This window comes from Misgurnus anguillicaudatus, chromosome 21 (genome assembly GCF_027580225.2).
Source record: "Misgurnus anguillicaudatus chromosome 21, ASM2758022v2, whole genome shotgun sequence".
Classification (NCBI taxonomy): domain Eukaryota; kingdom Metazoa; phylum Chordata; class Actinopteri; order Cypriniformes; family Cobitidae; genus Misgurnus; species Misgurnus anguillicaudatus.
The window spans coordinates 53,867,691-53,885,301 of record NC_073357.2 but is presented as its reverse complement, the minus strand read 5'-3'; the positions used below and the strand labels follow the sequence as shown (position 1 = coordinate 53,885,301).

The 17,611-nt window shown below is 37.8% G+C and overlaps 1 protein-coding gene across 4 annotated transcripts in view; it reads left to right on the top strand.

Moving 5' to 3' along the window:
- The window catches only part of nfat5b (nuclear factor of activated T cells 5b), a 48,326-nt gene that overhangs the window by 12,204 nt on the left and 18,511 nt on the right, over positions 1-17,611 (top strand). For 3 of the 4 annotated variants that reach the window (XM_055213300.2, XM_055213309.2, XM_055213293.2), the window contains exon 2: positions 15,921-16,046. In XM_055213300.2, coding sequence (XP_055069275.2) covers positions 15,921-16,046 — 126 coding nt within the window. Of the gene's footprint in view, positions 1-15,561; positions 15,818-15,920; positions 16,047-17,611 lie in introns of those variants that run through there. The other variant, XM_055213323.2, reaches the window with a different exon arrangement.

The following is a 17,611-nucleotide window of genomic DNA, read 5'->3' as shown; positions in this document are numbered from 1 at the left end:
ACCCTGATTAAACCTCACCTGCCTGTAGCTTTCTAGTAACTATTTAGACCTTGATTAGCCTGTTCACGTGTTCAGGTGTGTTTGATTAGAGCTGGAGCTAATTTTTGCAGGACAGCGTCTCTCCAGGACCGACGTTCGCCACCCCTGCTATAGTATGAATATGAATAGTGTGAATGAATTCGGATGTACTACATCCACCATTTTGATACATCACAAGACATACGTCGTCATAACAACAAGTTTAGTCGTTAACTGGAATGATGATAAACAAGCGCAATTTAACCACAAGAGACACCTGTTTAATATATGTATTTGCATTTGAATTGAGCCACGTTACCGCTTTTGGGCATTTTTGAATAAAACAACTGCCCCTTTGTCATCGTCTTTGTTGGATAACTCCTCTCCTGGGGGATCACGGCATAGCAAAATGTCCATCACATGAACACTGCGGGATCTTCCCGGAAGTAGTAGGTCATCCGGGTACTTTTCGCCTACTGTTTTTCAAATAGTGTGAGTTCACACGTAGGGCTGTGCAAAAAATAGCCTGCGATTCTCATGCGTGTTTCATCAGTAAAGCCAGTTCCTTGATTAGTAGTAAATCGCCATCACCTGCTTTCAGATCGAGCGGCATTTACTACACAGAGCCATATTTCACAGAGAAGCTAGGCAAAATTGCATTCATAATCGAGGAAAATTTACTCTGATAATCTATGCGATTTTGCCTAGCTTCTCTGTGAACTACGGCTCTGTGTAGTAAATGCCGCTCCATCTGAAAGCAGGTGATGGCGATTTACTACTAATCACCGAACCGGCTTTACTGATGAAACACGCATGAGAATCGCAGGCGATTTTTTTGCACAGCCTTTTCGGACATACTACTGCTTTTCACTTACTATACTACTACTATAAAAAAAGAAATGTCTCCCTCCTCCACTTATAGTGTACTTTATTGTATGGTGTATTATAGTGTGTAATACAATAGTGTACTGTTCTAATACTCAGTTAATGTTTGGCATACATCAGCATCTTAATGGCTTATGCTCCATTATTCTCATTTGTTTGTCGCTAAGTGTGAATAAAAGCATTTGCTGAATGAATAAATGTAAGTGTAGACCAATGCAAAGTAGGTATGCACAGCCATTATCAAAGCTCCACTGCCTTTGACCGCATTTTAATCACGCCCCTTGACTTGCTTGTTTTTTAGTTCTCCTCTGAAACGCAACAGGCTATCAATTCAAGTATAGTTTTGAATTGGGTTTGTCAGTAACGGAACAGAGTGCCATTTATTTTTAGTTCCATTTTTTTCCGGCCTGAAAACCAAATTTCTGGCTGGAAATTCCGGTGCATCCCTACATCAGACATTTGTTTTATATGAAGGACACTCTTTAAATAAAGGCTTTTTAAAGAGTTCTTCAGTCATGCTGCAGAAGCACCATTTTGGTTTCCCAAAGAACCTTTCAAGTCAAAAGATCTAAAAAAGGATTTCTTTCTTACTTTTTTGAAGTCTCAAGAAATTTTTTGTTACTACAAAGAAAAAACTTTTGTTCTACAGAGGTGTTTTGTGGATGTTTAAGGTTATTTTTGGTACCACACAGCCTGACAAAGAACCTTTTGTGGATTGTTTGGTTTGTTAAGTGCATTATTTGTATCACTTCGCAGTGCAGGTCAACTACAGCAACTTCTTTTATTCTGAGGTCAATGTTTGTCATGTCTTTCTGTTTTCTGCTATGATGCCAGACTGTTACTACACTCGAAAAAATTCTAGGTTGGTTTAACCCATAATTTGGTGAAAATCGGACAGTACCAACTGTTGGGTTATAAATAACCTATGCTGGGTTGTTGTTACCCAACTAAGGTTGCAAAGGTTGGGAATTATGGAAATATTCTGAGTTAGAAAATGTTAGGAATTAAAGGAAATTCTTTGGAAATTTATTCAAGGTGTATCACATACAAACATTACCTGCACGACATCTGACTCATCTCCATCCGTGTGCCACAATTACCATATATTCCTGTGTATTTTTCATGGAAAGTTTGCAAAATTTTGGAACCCTACCCCTAGGGCTGGGCAAAAAAAATAGATTTTTCGATTAATGTTTTTTTTTTTAACATGGTTGATTAAAAATCGATTCTCAAAGGCCACAAATTGTTTTTTTTTTTTTTTTAATGAAATAACCTGATCCCGATCAAGGAATGCGACTGTTTTGACTTTTTTCTGCATACATTTTTCATCTTGCATCCAAATTTTATTGTATTGAACAAAATTATATGCATTTGAAAATTAGAGATGGGTTCTGTTTTAATGTACCCAAGTGTACCTAAAATAAAAAAGTGTAATAAACTGGTTGGTGGCTCTTAATTTCTTTTTATTAATTACCCATTAAAAACCTTGTAAACTTATGTTCACTTTTTTTCTAAATGAAGTATTTGTATTAAATCTATATTCATTGAGTTGAATCAAGATTCGAGTAGAAAAATCGGTCAGAGAATCGTAATCGAACAGAGAATCGAAATCGAATCGACCCGATAGCTTATGAATCGAAATCGAATCTGAACATCTGAATCGATACCGAGCCCTACCTACACCCAACCATTGGTTAAAACTAGGCCTGCCAATATTTGGGGGGGGGGGGCTATCGCGATTGCGATGTTTTTTTTTTGCAATGTAAATTATGATAATAGCAATACTGGATGACTTCACCAGATGAGATGTAAAGCTCTGTTTGATAGAATTTTACTTCTGCCTTGCATTCTTGCATCTCTCAGATTGTTTGAAGAAAAATGGTAGTGATTCATCGTAAAATTTGTGCTTTCGTCGTTTGAAACAAATACAAATCCTTTATGAACAAATCCAAAATAGTTTTTCCTTTAAAAATTCTGCATGTTCTGCAATGTAAGTATTTCAGAGGCGCACCCTGCAATGTCGACGCTAAAACAATATTGTGCAGCCCTAGTTAAAAGTTAAAGATGTAAAATAAATCTTTGATGTCCCCAGAGTGTGTGTGTGTGTGTGTGCGTTTTTGGGTTTGTCTTTTAAAATGCAAATGACCCGATGAAATGCAAACACTGATCACAATGATGGTGATTTGTTGTAATTGAAACTCAGTTGTGTTGTCGTCCTTCTTTTCTCCCTCTTTCTCTCTGCACTAAATGGCAGTGCTGTGGTTGAATAGTGCAAATAAAGGGGGCGGTATTATTGTAATTCGCCTTACTACCTACCTCACAAAACAGGCGAAATCTGAACAACCTAATTTTTCACATGCTTGCAGAAACCCAAACAAAGCTACTGGGTTGATATTTATTACACTTTCTAGGTTGATAGAAGCACAGGGGACCCAATTATAGCACTTAAACATGAAAAAAGTCAAATTTTCACGCTATGACCCCTTTAAAGGGTGTATGCTTTTGCTGGTGTTCTTAATGGTTTATAGCATATTGCTGTGCAGTAGCTAGATGGTTGCTAGGGTAATATAGGTGGTTGACTGCTTATGGTACAAGTTAAAAGTCAGATCGATTTAAATAGCGATGTTGTATGTTTGTTAATACAGATGACTGTAAAAGCTAGTTAACACTGCTTACTCTCTCCTTCATCATTATTAGTCATTTATTTTGTAAACAGCATTTTTTGCCTGTTAAGTAAGACGAATCAAACTGTGAGATGGTTTTATTCTATTTTTTCTTTTCTGTTTTTTTAACCCCTGTTCAGATAAGGCAGTGACATATGTGTCTTGTTTGGCCATTTCTAATGAATGAGCAGACAGTGACTCTACAGTCTGTAGTATACTGTCTCAGATTTTATATTAGTGATGTTCTCAAGGTATGTGAATAATCGGCATTCCTGTTTCAGTTCTTCACAAAATCTTCTGTTCTCCCTTAAAAACTCACTGAAGTGTTACCTTGAAATGTGCAGACTTGTTTGCATTTACATAATACAGGTTAATTTTACATGGGGACTACCGGCACATCCGGGAACTTGACTGTAAATTTCGTCACCGCCCCTTTTTGGGGAAAAACAGACTAGACCTTCCATTGACTTCCATTCAAAATAGCGGAACAAAGCAACGTTCGTACACAGCTGATAGGCGTAAATAACTTATGAAATCACTCAGATTAAACATGTTGAGTATTTATCTGTCCACCCTGCCTGCCATAGAGCGCGAAAGACACATTAACACATTTAATTTGGTCAATATAAAAACATGTCCCTTTCATTCTCCCAGCGTCAAATTTGTGTAACAACGCTATTCAGTGATTGCTGGAAAATCACTAAGGCTAGTTGTATGGCTGCACGGAAAAGTGCACTCATTACTCTAAATATAAAGACATAATATATAAATACAAAGTAACTTTCAAATACGAAGTAAAATCATTCACTTGCTTCCCTGTTGACTCGATGAGGTACGAGTAAATGTCCGGGTAAGACACCTCTGGTCAATGGGGAGCGTTACACAAATTTGACGCTATGAGAATGAAAGAGACATGTTTTTATATTGACCAAATTAAATGTGTTAATGTATCTTTCGCGCTCTATGGCAGGCAGGGTGGACAGATAATTACTCAACATGTTTAATCTGAGTGATTTCATAAGTTATTTACGCCTGCCGGCTGTGTAAAAACGTTGCTTTGTTCCGCTATTTTGAATGGAAGTCAATGTAAGGTCTAGTCTGATTTCCCCCAAAAGTGGGCGTGAACCTGTTCAGAGACAATCTATGACGTTGCGCCGGTTGTGCGTATAATGGAACAGGAAGTTAGGGTGGGACATAGTGTGGCTCCTCCTACTTTTTAATTGCCTGTAGTGTTTAACTTACCCCACAGCCTGGAATCTAATGAGAAATGCAGAATGATGTCATAAAAATCGTTGATCTGTATTGGTGCAAGACAAAGACTTGAATTTGGTTGATGTTTTGGAGCACATCACATATCTTTAAGGCCAACATATTGATACTAAAAGCCAAAAAAAAAACTCTACTTCAAAATTATTGGACTTTAAATGCTGTGCTATTTTTATTGTAAAACTTGACAACTTGTTAGTTGACAACTTTATTTGAAAAAAAGCTTTTTATTCAGTTGATTTTTTTTCATTTGCTAGTTGAGGATTTTTCCATTTCCAGTGTATGTTTGAGAAGCTAATAGTTGAGCATCTTTTATATTGTCCATGTGCAAAAGGTCTAAAGGTGATGTTTGATTGTGAATTTCATGGGCGAATGAATAAATGGCCCTGGTTCTGATGGTTCCCCTCTGCAAACAAACTTTGAATCGACACAAAGCATAAACCATTGCCCACCACTGTTGTTGAACCAGCCTTTCCAAAACCAGATCTTTCACGTATTTTGTGGAAAAATGTATTTTCTAGGTTTTATGACCTTAAAAATGTGAAGTGTTGTCAACCTTGCACTATTTGTCAAGAAAATAACCGTGTTTTTTTTTTCATTTTTGTTTGCACAATATTTTTCTTTAGCTCTATTAAATGTAGTAAATGTACATTTTAAATGTATTTTGCGTAAAAGTGTCTGCAGAATGCATAAATGTGAATTTTATATTCCTGTCTGCAAAGACGTTTGTTTGCACATGTGCGTGTCAATGCACTGGCCAGTGCTTGTGCAAACAGCATAAATTCTTCACAACACCAACTTTCATCTGAACCCAATGTTTGTTTCACCACTGGCCCGTTTGCGCTGTGAAGCTGCTGGTAAACACTACAGACACAGACATGTTTTTGTGCTAAAAACGCACTCCTGAGACCCAACTGAGAGCTTGGGCGCCCCTTACACATCACCTCCGCCTCATGTTGCCATTCTGAAGTAAAGCATTATTTCATGCGCTAAATGTTGCATATCTTGAAGTACCCCTGTGGGTAAAATTCAGTTTTATTGTCCTTTTATATGTCTATGTGGTGTTTTTGATATGATTTAAGACAAACCATGTCCATCATTCAACACCATTGCAGAGTATTTTCTCTATTAAATTTATTTTAAGTCTCAAAACAGCCATTTAAAGGTCCCGCTCTTTTTGTGTTTTTGAAGCTTTGATTGTGTTTACAGTGCGCAATATAACATGTGTTCATGTTTCATGTGTAAAAAAAAAACGCTGTATTTTTCACACAATTTACTTATCTGTATAGCGCTGTTTCACTGTCCTCAAAACAGGCTGATGTCTTCCTTTTTCTATGAAGTCCCTCCTTCAGAAATACGTAACGAGTTCTGATTGTGTAGCTTGTTTAATGTGTTATGATTCGATAGCAGCTTAGCTTGCCGTTAGCTTAGCTGGTGACTGACGTATTCCTGTGGCCGGAATTTAGTCAAAAAACTATTTTAGTGATGTCATTAAAGAGGAAGTAGAGGGCTGTAATCCAAATCGGCCGTTCGCTGTAGGCTTTGAAAGGCAAATAATGTTAAAGAAAATATATCGCCTGGCAGTGAACTTTGAGCTTTATCATTTTACAGGTATTATTTATGCTATTATAGCAATGTTTCACACTAACTAGGGTTTAAAAAATGGGACCAGAAAGAACGTGACCTTTAAAGTGTCTTACATCCCAAACATGTTACCCATTCACATACGCATTGTGTGAAACTGGACATAGCAGCTATGTGTCTGAAACTGCCGAATATAGCATCTATGTACATGTATATCTATGGTCCAAGCTAGTACGATTAAGTGGAGGACAAATTCGAATATTCATAATCTGAATGAGGCAAGGGTGTAGAGTTCCTGTCAAATCTTAAAAGCTCTAGGATAAGTTTTAAGGTTTAATATAAAATTATCGCATATCGCATTGTTAATTATAGCGTATGTGAAGTTTACCTTACTTTTTTGCATGAATATAGTACGCTGTTTCTACTTGTTGATTCAAAGGTAAAACAAGTTCTCAGATTAGTAAAAAATGTGTTTATCCAAAAGTAGATTAACAAAAACATCTCCGTAAAATAATTTTCCAGTCTTCTAAAGCTATTTGTTAGCTTTGTGAATGTGTGTGAGACTCAATGTGAAGATATAGTTTGGTTTCTCTGGCTCAGACTGTGAAAAACTGTCATTCCCACATTCAATTAGCTCAAAAACCTCAAATAGATTCAAAACCACTCACAAAAACAGAAGAAAATTGAGTGGTATGGTATAGATTAGCCTGCTAGTAATGGGAAGCACATGGTGGCACACAGACTGATATAAACATCCTTGCAGATCCCTTTATACTTCCAAAGCTAGACTAACACTAAAGCTATCATGAGAATGTCTTGCTATACTTATTTATTCACTTTTGTTAAATCTCTTCGCATGGCTTGGTCATGTGATCGAATGCTGAAAGACTGATTTATGCAACATATTCATTAATTCATTCATCTCCATATGAAACGGGGGAATTCCTCCATCATACCACAGGTTGATTCATTTTATCTCCCAATGTCTTAAGAACCCATGTGATAGGAAAACCCGCCTGGGTTGGAGTGCGCAATGTGACACTGGTTGTGTGTTTGTCTTTGGTAACTTCATGTAGCTCTGAATGTTCACTGAATATTCATTTCTAAAATGGTGGTTAGGTGAAATATGGACAACAAACCCAGTTGCTGGTTTAAATGTCTAGATTTGACCCAACCATGGAAACAACTAAGCATTTTTTGATGAAACATTACAGGATTTCAAGTTAATTTGAAGTTTGTACAATTGCAATGTCGTAATAAAGCAATGGTAGCCGCGAAGAGACAGACACTGTCAAATAGGGGTGCCTAATACAGCGGAAAAAAGTGCCATATAGCAAATGTACATATCGCAATGTGTAATAATATAAATTTACTTTTATTTTTTTGTTTGTTTGTTTACATTGTTAAAATGTCTGTTTTGTTGTTTGCAACCGTAAAACATGGCTATTAATTTTCAAAAGTGTGATGCTTTCTTTTTCCTGAAGTATAAAACATATGTTGGTTATATAATTTTTAAAAATATATATTTTAAATTTAAATTTATTTTCAACTAAAGAAATATTGCGTCGTAGGGGTGAGCGATAAAGTATTTTTACTGGGCTATCGTCTCTATCGAGGTTACATGGCCACGTCGTGTTGCTGTATGCATGGGCACAAAAAAACGTAACGTACATGTTTGTAAGCACCGCAGTTTAAAACAAGTGATTTTAAGTGATTTAAAACAAAAACAACAGTGCTAAATGCTTGCACTGTCTCTATGTGAGAGGCATTCATCTCAATTCTGTGGGAGTGAGCGATACGAGAGCATACGAGCCAAGGCAGTCTGCTCCAAGGTCGCGTGTGGGTCGGTCATCTGGACAACGTGGTAGGAAAGTCAATCACACTTATTTGTGTTATAACTTATGATTCTCTACATGTTCATGTCATTAACATTACATGCACATAGGTGGCAAAAGTCTTAATTACCACCTGCAACTCATGACCGTGTTTGGGACTTTTCAATGAAATCCAGCGTTAAACAAACATACACGCAAAACTCCGCTACTACCCCGGATAAACAAACTATATTCATTGTTTCCATAAGGCTGGCTTGCTTCTCCATACACACAAAAACCAACAGTCAACCAACGTGACTTCCGGAGAACGAACCCGAAAACCTGTTCGGGACGTGTCCGGCGGAACTGGCACGAATGGCCACCCTAGTTCAGACTGATGTCGCATTGCAAAACATCTGACCTGTATCCAATTTAGATCCACATTTGGAAGTGGTTTAAATAATAAGAATTAAAAAGATCAGATTCCATGTGGTTTGTGCTGTTCACATTGTCATGCAAAGAGACAGACATGGGTCAAATATCAGCAAAATATTGAATTTTCTGAACGTAGTCAAAGATCCCGACTTTGGTCTTAAAGGGATCATACTGGTGCATCCCCAATAAAAAACGTATTATAAGAAAACTCTGCCATGATACATATAAACAGAATGATATAAAATGAATCCTATAGTGTAGAGATGCGCGATAATTTGCATGCCATAGTCATTGCGCATCTCGTCAGTGAAGCCGGTTCTTTGATCAGTAGTAAATCTCCATCACCTGCTTTCAGATGGAGCCGCATTTACTGCACAAAGCCGTAGTTCACTTATAATAGGCCCTGTGATAATCTCTGCTCAGATTGTCAGTGAACTACGGCTTTGTGTGGTAAATACGGCTCCATCTGACAGCAGGTGATGGCGATTTACTACTAATCAAGGAACCGGCTTCACTGACGAGGTGCGCAGTGACTATTGCATGCAAATTACCGCGCGTCCTTACTATCGTGCTATAAGATTTGGGCCATACCGCCCACCGTTATCAAATCGTACAGTGCAATATTTAGCATATTCTTCTTCAATATCGCACAGTCCAATTGTAAATTATTTTATAAATTGATTTATATACCCCTGAATCGGACTGAATCGAAATCGTATCACAGATTTTTAAGGTATTGGCAAACATTAGCCTCTTTCACACAGTAATTCTGGTAAATTACCATGAATTTACCAGAAAGAATTTTCCAGTAAATACAAAAATGTGCTGTTCACACATGCAGTGACGTTCCGTCTTTTTACCAGTAAGACATCATTCACACATCAGTATCAAAATACCGGTAAACTCGGAGAGAAAGCGGAAGTTACCTGTGGCGCGCGGCCGGCGAGCTCCGTCCGTGTCGTATTTGTAAACGGCGGGTTATGACTTAATATCCACGGTCCGTATTTTGTTGTTTTCACATCTGTGGCAAACGGTCGCGAAGTTGCTCGTGACCAAACAACATTGCGTTAGGCGGCGTCAAACGGAACCTGCGCGTTTGCACATTAGGCTTCACAGATGGTGTGCTAAGGACGTCGGCAATTTGGCAATTAGATGGTAAGCTGTTTTAAACAACTTTGGTGAAGAAATGTGGATGTTAACTTCAGGTGTGCTCGACTTTTAAGCAACATGTGTGTGGAAACGTCCGTAAACAGTCTGGGGGAAACCGCGTCACCTGTATAAAAAACTTTCTGATTGGCCCGCCCGATCTGTCAGCGCGGTCTGACGTCATCTAAATGACAAATTACCGTTAATCTTACAACCTGTCATACTGGTAAATTGGGAGCACTGATTTACCGGAAAGGTTCTGTTCACACATGACATGTTAACTGCAATTTACCAGTAAATTACCAGTAAAGACTGTATGTGTGAAAGGGACTAACGTATTGCTGGCAGAGAGATTCAATACCGTATTGTGTCGCGATGAGATGTTTGATTTACACCTGTAATACTGACACACTAAAAATTTATGTAAGGAATAATTGACGACGGGCCGTTGAATTATAAGAAAATAATGCACACCCAAGGTGGTGTTACCACAAACATTGCTCTGGTGCCTTTTTTGAAGACATTTAAAAGGTTAGGTGTGCGGTTTACTTAAGGAATAATTGACGACGGGACGTTGAATTAGAAAAATAATGCACACCCGAGGTGTGTGCTTTTTTCAATAATTAAACGGCCCAAAGTCAATTATTTCGCTTATACTACGGTTACCACACCTCAAGACATCAATCACATGATATATTTAAAAGGGATTCTTCCGGTTTTTGTACTTAAATCGCTATTGTGAGTAGGAATATTTCTTCCGCGTCTCATCCAACGGCTCTTTAGCTTTTTCCAAAAAGTCATTTTAAAGCTGGCAATGGGAGCTTAAGCTGTTAATAGTATTCTAATGCAGTTATAAATGAAGTTATTAGAAAGAGAGCAACAGAGACACTGAGAGAGAGAAAGAGAGAGAGAGAGAGAGAAAGAGAGAGAGATTGTGTGAACAAGGCTACCTCTGTGTGTCTCTAAACAGCGCTGTGTCATTGCCCCGGAAAGGCTGTCATGTTGTTTTTGTTAGTCCGTTATTACCGTTAACTATGTGAAGTGATATGGAACTGTAATGCAGTCAAGAGAGCTGCCTGGAACTACATTCGCCATGCGTTTCCCAAAAAATAATTGCACACCTCAGAACGTTCATCAGTCAATCAGATTCAAGCATTCAATTGGACCCATAGTATAAAGAAAAATAATCAACACCCATGGAACATTTTTCAACCAATCAGAAGCATTCAGCACTCCCGTGGTATAAATAGCTTGAATGCACTATAAGTCACTTTGGATAAATTTTATTTCTAATGCATCAGCCGGTATCAAACATGTATAATAGCACACGTTTGATAAATAAATGTCAATATAATTTTAGTAATGCTACTACTTTTCTTCTGATAATCTGGGTTGTTGTACCTACTGTAGGACAGCAGCAGATGCCTTGTTTTTAGACCCTATAGATCACTAAATGAAGTTTGTCGTAAACACCTTCTTAATGCTCAGAATATTTGGAGATGTGTCCTGCACTTTTCTCGTGGTTGCTATGGTTCCATCTGCAGCATGCTGGAATAAGTAATAAACATTTGTAGAGTGTTATAAATGATCTCCTGCTTAAATCCCTCTTGTCATGTAAATGGAGCCTTGTAAAGCCTCAAAGGCACTTTATGCATTAGTGTCATTTTCTTTTTCTTGATAAATAATGCGTTTTAAATTCTGTATTTACTGTTTCTCCTCCCCAGTTTTTGTTTGTGGAAGAAATATCGTTTTTTTGCAGTTGACGTTTCTGCACTTCGCAGAACTTGTTTAGCAAGTTAAAGGAAAAAGAGGATCAAGTCAAAAAGCTGACAAGCAGAAAAACATGGGGTGGGGGTGTTGTTATGGGGCCATTGGGCCACTAGCCAAAATCATTGCCACTCCTAGGTTTCCAGGGCTAATCGGAGTTAACGTCAGGAATCTGAAATAGTGAATGAAAGTGTTGGTTGTGAATTACATGGTGTGACTTTTCTTTTTCTTTCTTCATGCACATTTAGTAGGCTTGTGTGAAATATGTTGATCTTAAGCACGAATTTTACCTCTCTCGTGTGGCCAGAATTCTTGCTATTATAAATTTGATTATTTTAAAGGGACAATACAAGACTATGCAGAAGAAGAGTTCCCTCGTAACATGCATTTTACATTTATGCATCATTTGGATATACTTTTGTAAATACATGCATTCCTGGTGGGAATCAAACCCATGATCTGGCCAGTGTCGTGCTTTACTATTTAGTTCAATCATTTTGCTAAATATCTCTGTTTGTGTTCCATAGTAGATTGAAAATCGCACCGGATTGGACTGAAAAGCGTTTGAAAGTGAGAAATTGAAGCAATGAAATCATAATGTTTACCAAGTTATTTCTCTTTGTTTTTCTTTTTCCCAGTGAAAGAAAAACTGTGTTTGGGACATTTACAGCAGGCGCTGTGTCCTGTTTGTCTGGGAAGAAACTATGCAGCAAAATAGGAGTTTTCTCTCTTAGAAATGAGTGGAAACTCTTAGAAACAGTCCAGGTACTGATTCTGCAGTCGCAGTCTTAGTGCGCTGTGCATACTTTCTGTCTGTGTGGTTGTCAATCTGTTTACTGGAAGGGCTCTGTGCACACAGCACATGTTTAAGCATGTGCAGACCAGCCTAAGAATACAGTGCTTGCAAATGGTAATATGGGGAAAAGGAGACTGATGTAAATACTTTAAGGGTTAATATAGTTTTTGCATTATATAGGTAAACATATTAATTTGACATGAACTGCATGATCAATTAGAAAGATACTATAGGGTTGTTGTGATGCAAAAGTAAAAACCCATCATGCATTGTGTTTTTATGCTCATGTTGGTCCTTCTATGCATATATATGATATTTTAATAATTTTGATCTTGCATCACTCCTATATACTTTGGTACATCTATTTAGGCTGTGAAAAAGCAGTTAGAAGACAAGAAATGTCTGCTTAAAATTAATTCTGTGATGCTTAAATGACATTTGAGTGCAGGTTGTGGAAAAACTAACTTTTTTCATCTCAAGACCTTTACATTTACTTTCGTAGGCTTGTTTCAGTGTCTCTGTTGATCCCTGTCTGGCTTGTGTTGTCTGTGTTTACGGTCATACCAAAGAATTTGCCTTTACCTGCCCACTTGTTTGCATTTATTCCAGTCCATTACCAATGCTAATTTATAATTTAAGAGGCTTTATACAACTTACCATTGCTTTTTAAACAATTGTGTTTCATAAGGCCTTTATATTAAAGGTGCAATGTGGGAGTTTTAGAAAGATCTCTTGACAGAAATGCAATATAATATACATAACTATATTATCAGTGCTGTATAAAGACCCTACAAAATGAACTGTATTGTTTTTATTACCTTGTGTTTTTATCTAAATACACTGCGGGTCCCCTTATATGGAAGTCGCCATTTTGTAGCTCTAAACAGACAAACTAGTAGTAACAAAATCTCATTTTGTTACTACTGTTGCAGCTACTGGGCCCTCTTTTAACGATCTAAACGCATTGTCTAAAGTGCACGGTCTAAACAAGCGTGTCCGAACCCACTTTTGCAATTTAACGATGGAAAAAATGGTTTATGCGCCAAGCGCACGGCCTAAATGGGTTGTTCCTATTCACTTAATGAGTAATGTGTGTGTTTTGGGTGTAACAGGCAGTAAACCGATGAGAGTCTCAGCTCTCATCTCCTTTAAAAGCCAGTTGCACCTGGTGCCATGTCTAATCCCTATTTAGAAAGCAGAATTTGTAAACTGAAAAACTAAGCGGAGGAAGAAGACTAATGTAAAAAAAATTGTTTTTATTTGTATTAAAAATTATAAATTTTTTGGATTAAAAACTTTAAAAGCTGTTTTCTTTTAGCCATTGAAGTAAAAATAGCAGGCTTTTAATTGCTGTAAATGTATGGATATCCTACATAATCATTGTAATCTCATAAAATAATTTGCAAATATGCAAGAAAAGGTTTGTACTCAAATACAAACAAGAGGTAAAGAATTTACAAACGTGCGGAGAGCCGTTTCAGCACTCGGACAGCACCGTGAGGTTTTTAAAGCATTACTTAAAAATGTTTCTCATCTCACCATATCCACAGGTACGGAGTCATCATATACAATAACTCCGTGGGATAGCTTTTAAAAAAACATTTAAAAACATCTGCATTTATTTAAAGCAAAGTTTTTACTTACCAGGCTACAGGTCAAGCAGCTCTTTACGTCTTCTAACGTCTCATAAATACGGTCCTCATTTATGTCCAAGAGACTCAATAATAATCTTTTACATTTTAATCCTTTCATTTTTCATATTTAAAAGCTTTTTTGTGCTGTAGCGCATCCATTTATTTGATAAGCAAACCCACGTTGTCGTCCCGTTTATATAGCGCATATTTCTAACACGCTCATTAAATAACAAAAACATATTGCGCAATTGACTTTAGACTTTAGACCAGGCTTTAGTTGGTGAATGGCATAGTCTATTTTATTTGCCTCAAAATAGTAACGCGCCAACAATGTGCCTGAACACACCTCGTTTTCAGACCAGAACGCCCATGGGCGCAACATAGGGCGCAAATGCATTTGCTATTTAAACAACATGGCACTAAACGTGAAAATGATAATTGCGCTGGGTTGAAACTAGCAAAAGACACTTGCGTCGTGCATTGCGCTGCATTGCGGTGGGTGTATGATAGGGCCCCCCATAGTTTCACTTTGAAAAGGAGAGGTGAGCTGTGGACATAGGCTGTTTCTCAATTCCAAGACCGCAAAGAACAGACTTGCGTTCTCGTGAAGATCGGTCTTGCCAGGCGACCTTGGAAGAACAAACTCACACAAATTCATTCGCACTTGTGAGAATTGAGATGTGTGCGATCTTTCTGTTGGTCACCTGATGACTTCTGGGGCGTAAAGCTATTTCAGCGCGCAAGTCTGCACTCGATGCATCCTCGATATCCGGGTATTTTCATGCGTCCTCTGTACTTGCGTTCTTGAGAATTGGAATTGAACTTCGACGGTTAATGATGACGTAGAGCGAGATCACAAGGACGCAAGATCGCTTAAGAAGACATATTGAGAAACAGCCTTAGTCGTTGATTGCAATTTACAATTTCACCACTAGAAGCCGCTAAAAGTCCCACATTGCACCTACATGCATATATATGTGTGTGTGTGTGTGTGTGTGTGTGTGTGTGTGTGTGTATTACATATATATATATGTATTTTCTACAAAGTGTAATAAATGTTTACATGCAAGTCAAAGCCTCATGTGAGATATCACAATCTTCTTTATTAAAACAGTGTATGATGGGTTTTCTCCCTTGGCAAAGCTTATGTTGCAAAGAAGAGGGTCAAGTCAAACCATATCGATATAGATGATATTGTTTTATCTCATACCCACTGCTGAGAAAAATACCAATATATTACCAAAACTCAATATATAATTAAAAGTGTCAGGTATGTCGACATTTGAAAGCATTGTGTGTGTTTGAAAGCATACACGCATGGATAATACAGATTATTGGTTGAGCATTGGGCTAGCAACAATACATACATGTGAATATATAAAATGCAAAGTAGTTATGGACAGTAAATCATCTTAATTCTCCTATCATTGACATTTCCTGTCAAAAAGTCTTCCCCTTTAATCAGTTCTGTTTTCAAAGTAGTGCACATCAGCGTATCAAACAAAGACTGAAGGCATTGTCTTTTTGTTCTGTTAAAATAACCCACTACAATCACAGAGCAGAGAAGACTCGTCGACTAATGCCTCTGGTACGCCAAAAATGGTATTTATCACATACTGTCCGTGTTAAATAAGCGCTCTTGACTTTTTCCACATTGATGGCCAGGCAGGTCGGTGTCGAGGCCTTCACTGTATACCTGAAATTGGACTGACAGATGTAGACGGCTTTTATGGTCATGGAAAAGTACTGAAAGAATCGTTGTGCTGGTTATCACCCCTGCCTGGCGATGATCCACTGGTGATATTGGAAGTTCAGTGCATATATCAGTTGCTACAAAGACGTCTGTGCAAGGATATTTTGTCTTGCTACAACGTTAGATTTGTAATGAACATTGTTCTTTAATTCTTTCTAGAGTCGGTATATGATCTTCTTCCCAAAGAGCTGCAGCTGCCATCCTCCAGAGAGCAGAACGCAGCTGCTATGAGTCAAAAAAGTGGTGGAGAGGCCGGACCACCCCCTCCAACAGCGCTCGCCGCGGGTAAGACTTACTTTAATCTTTTTTAACCGTCTTGTCTTTCTGTCTCAAGTCGATTTAGGCTTTGTTCAAACGGGCTAAAATCTGATCCAAATGTGTTATTCTGAACCGTCTAGATGCACTCTTGTCTTTGGCATTCACTGTGTTGTACATAGAACAAGTCACCGGTTTTGGACACCGTATGTGCCTTAATGCATTAATGACTCTCGCTTATGCCTGGTGACTTGAGCATCATGGCAAGATAGAGGTCAAATTTCCAGTTTTCCATTCAGAGTTGTTGTATAAAATTCTGTGCTGATGCTAATGTCAGTCATATACCAAACTGATGTTGACACACACTGGATATTGGCTCCGATTAGACCCAGATTTTATTTGACACATCGGATTTGAATGCAGTGTGAACAAAGCCTAATATCTTGAGTCAGACTCTGAAGATCGGTACTAACAGCACATCCCTTCTTCATGAGGACCTACATCATGCACATTCTCTCAAAACGTGTTCTGTGGTTTATTTCTTGAATGGCATAGTGAATGATCACAATGCATTTGTACTGGGGTCACTTTCTTTTGAAGGTTAATTTTGTGAAATGGCTAGGCAAACAAGCACCTTTCCTAACTTTACATGAACTTTGCAGAGTTTATGTTGCATGACTTTGTTAAGGTCTGGTATTAGTTTGGGTTTTTAAATCTAGGGTGAATATTCTTCATATGTATTGCTGATGAAAGCATGTACTGCTAGAAATTCATAAAATAAATAAAAGAATATACTATATACATTTAATGAAACTTTTTCTAGGCAAGAAGAATAGTAAACATTAAATTAGTATTTAATAATGTAAATATCTCTATATTTTAAAATGAAAAGGAAAAGGAATTTCATTCATAGTTTTACTTTATTAACAAGTTAAACTAATATTGCTCAGGGGTGTGTTTCCCAAAAGCATTGTTACTGGACGTTCACACCAGACGCGGTAGATGCGGCAAGCGCGAGTGATTTACATGTTAAGTCAATGCAAAGAAGCAAATAGGCGTGGTGTGAATGGCGCATAATGCATGGCGCGTTCCGCGCGAATTGAGTGTTGAAACATGCAAGTTGAAAAAAATTTCTGCGCCGCATTAACCAATCAGGACCTTGCCGTAAAAGAGCCGTGATTACAGGAACGAGTGGAGTCTCAGCGGAGTTGCAGAAGCCCCTCCCATGACACGAATTTCCACGTGAATGTCTCGAGTGACTAAAATTTCACGTGTGGCTTTCACGCACGAATGAAGCGCCTAAACTTAAAATGTTCTAGCGTCCAACTACGCGTGAATAGCGCGTTTTTGTCGCCTCTACCGCGGTTGGTGTGAACGCACCATTAGCCAATTACTATTGTAAGTTTTGTCGTTACTGATTAGATTAAGTTCAATGATTTGGTGTTTCCCCAAACCATAGTTCAAACGAACATTCGCAAGCTGCATAGTTATTATAATATGTAGACTTACTTTGATCATGCTTTTGAACAAAATAAGCAAAAAACATGTAGTACATTCTATATCCATTATTCTAAATATATAAAAAATAATTTTAC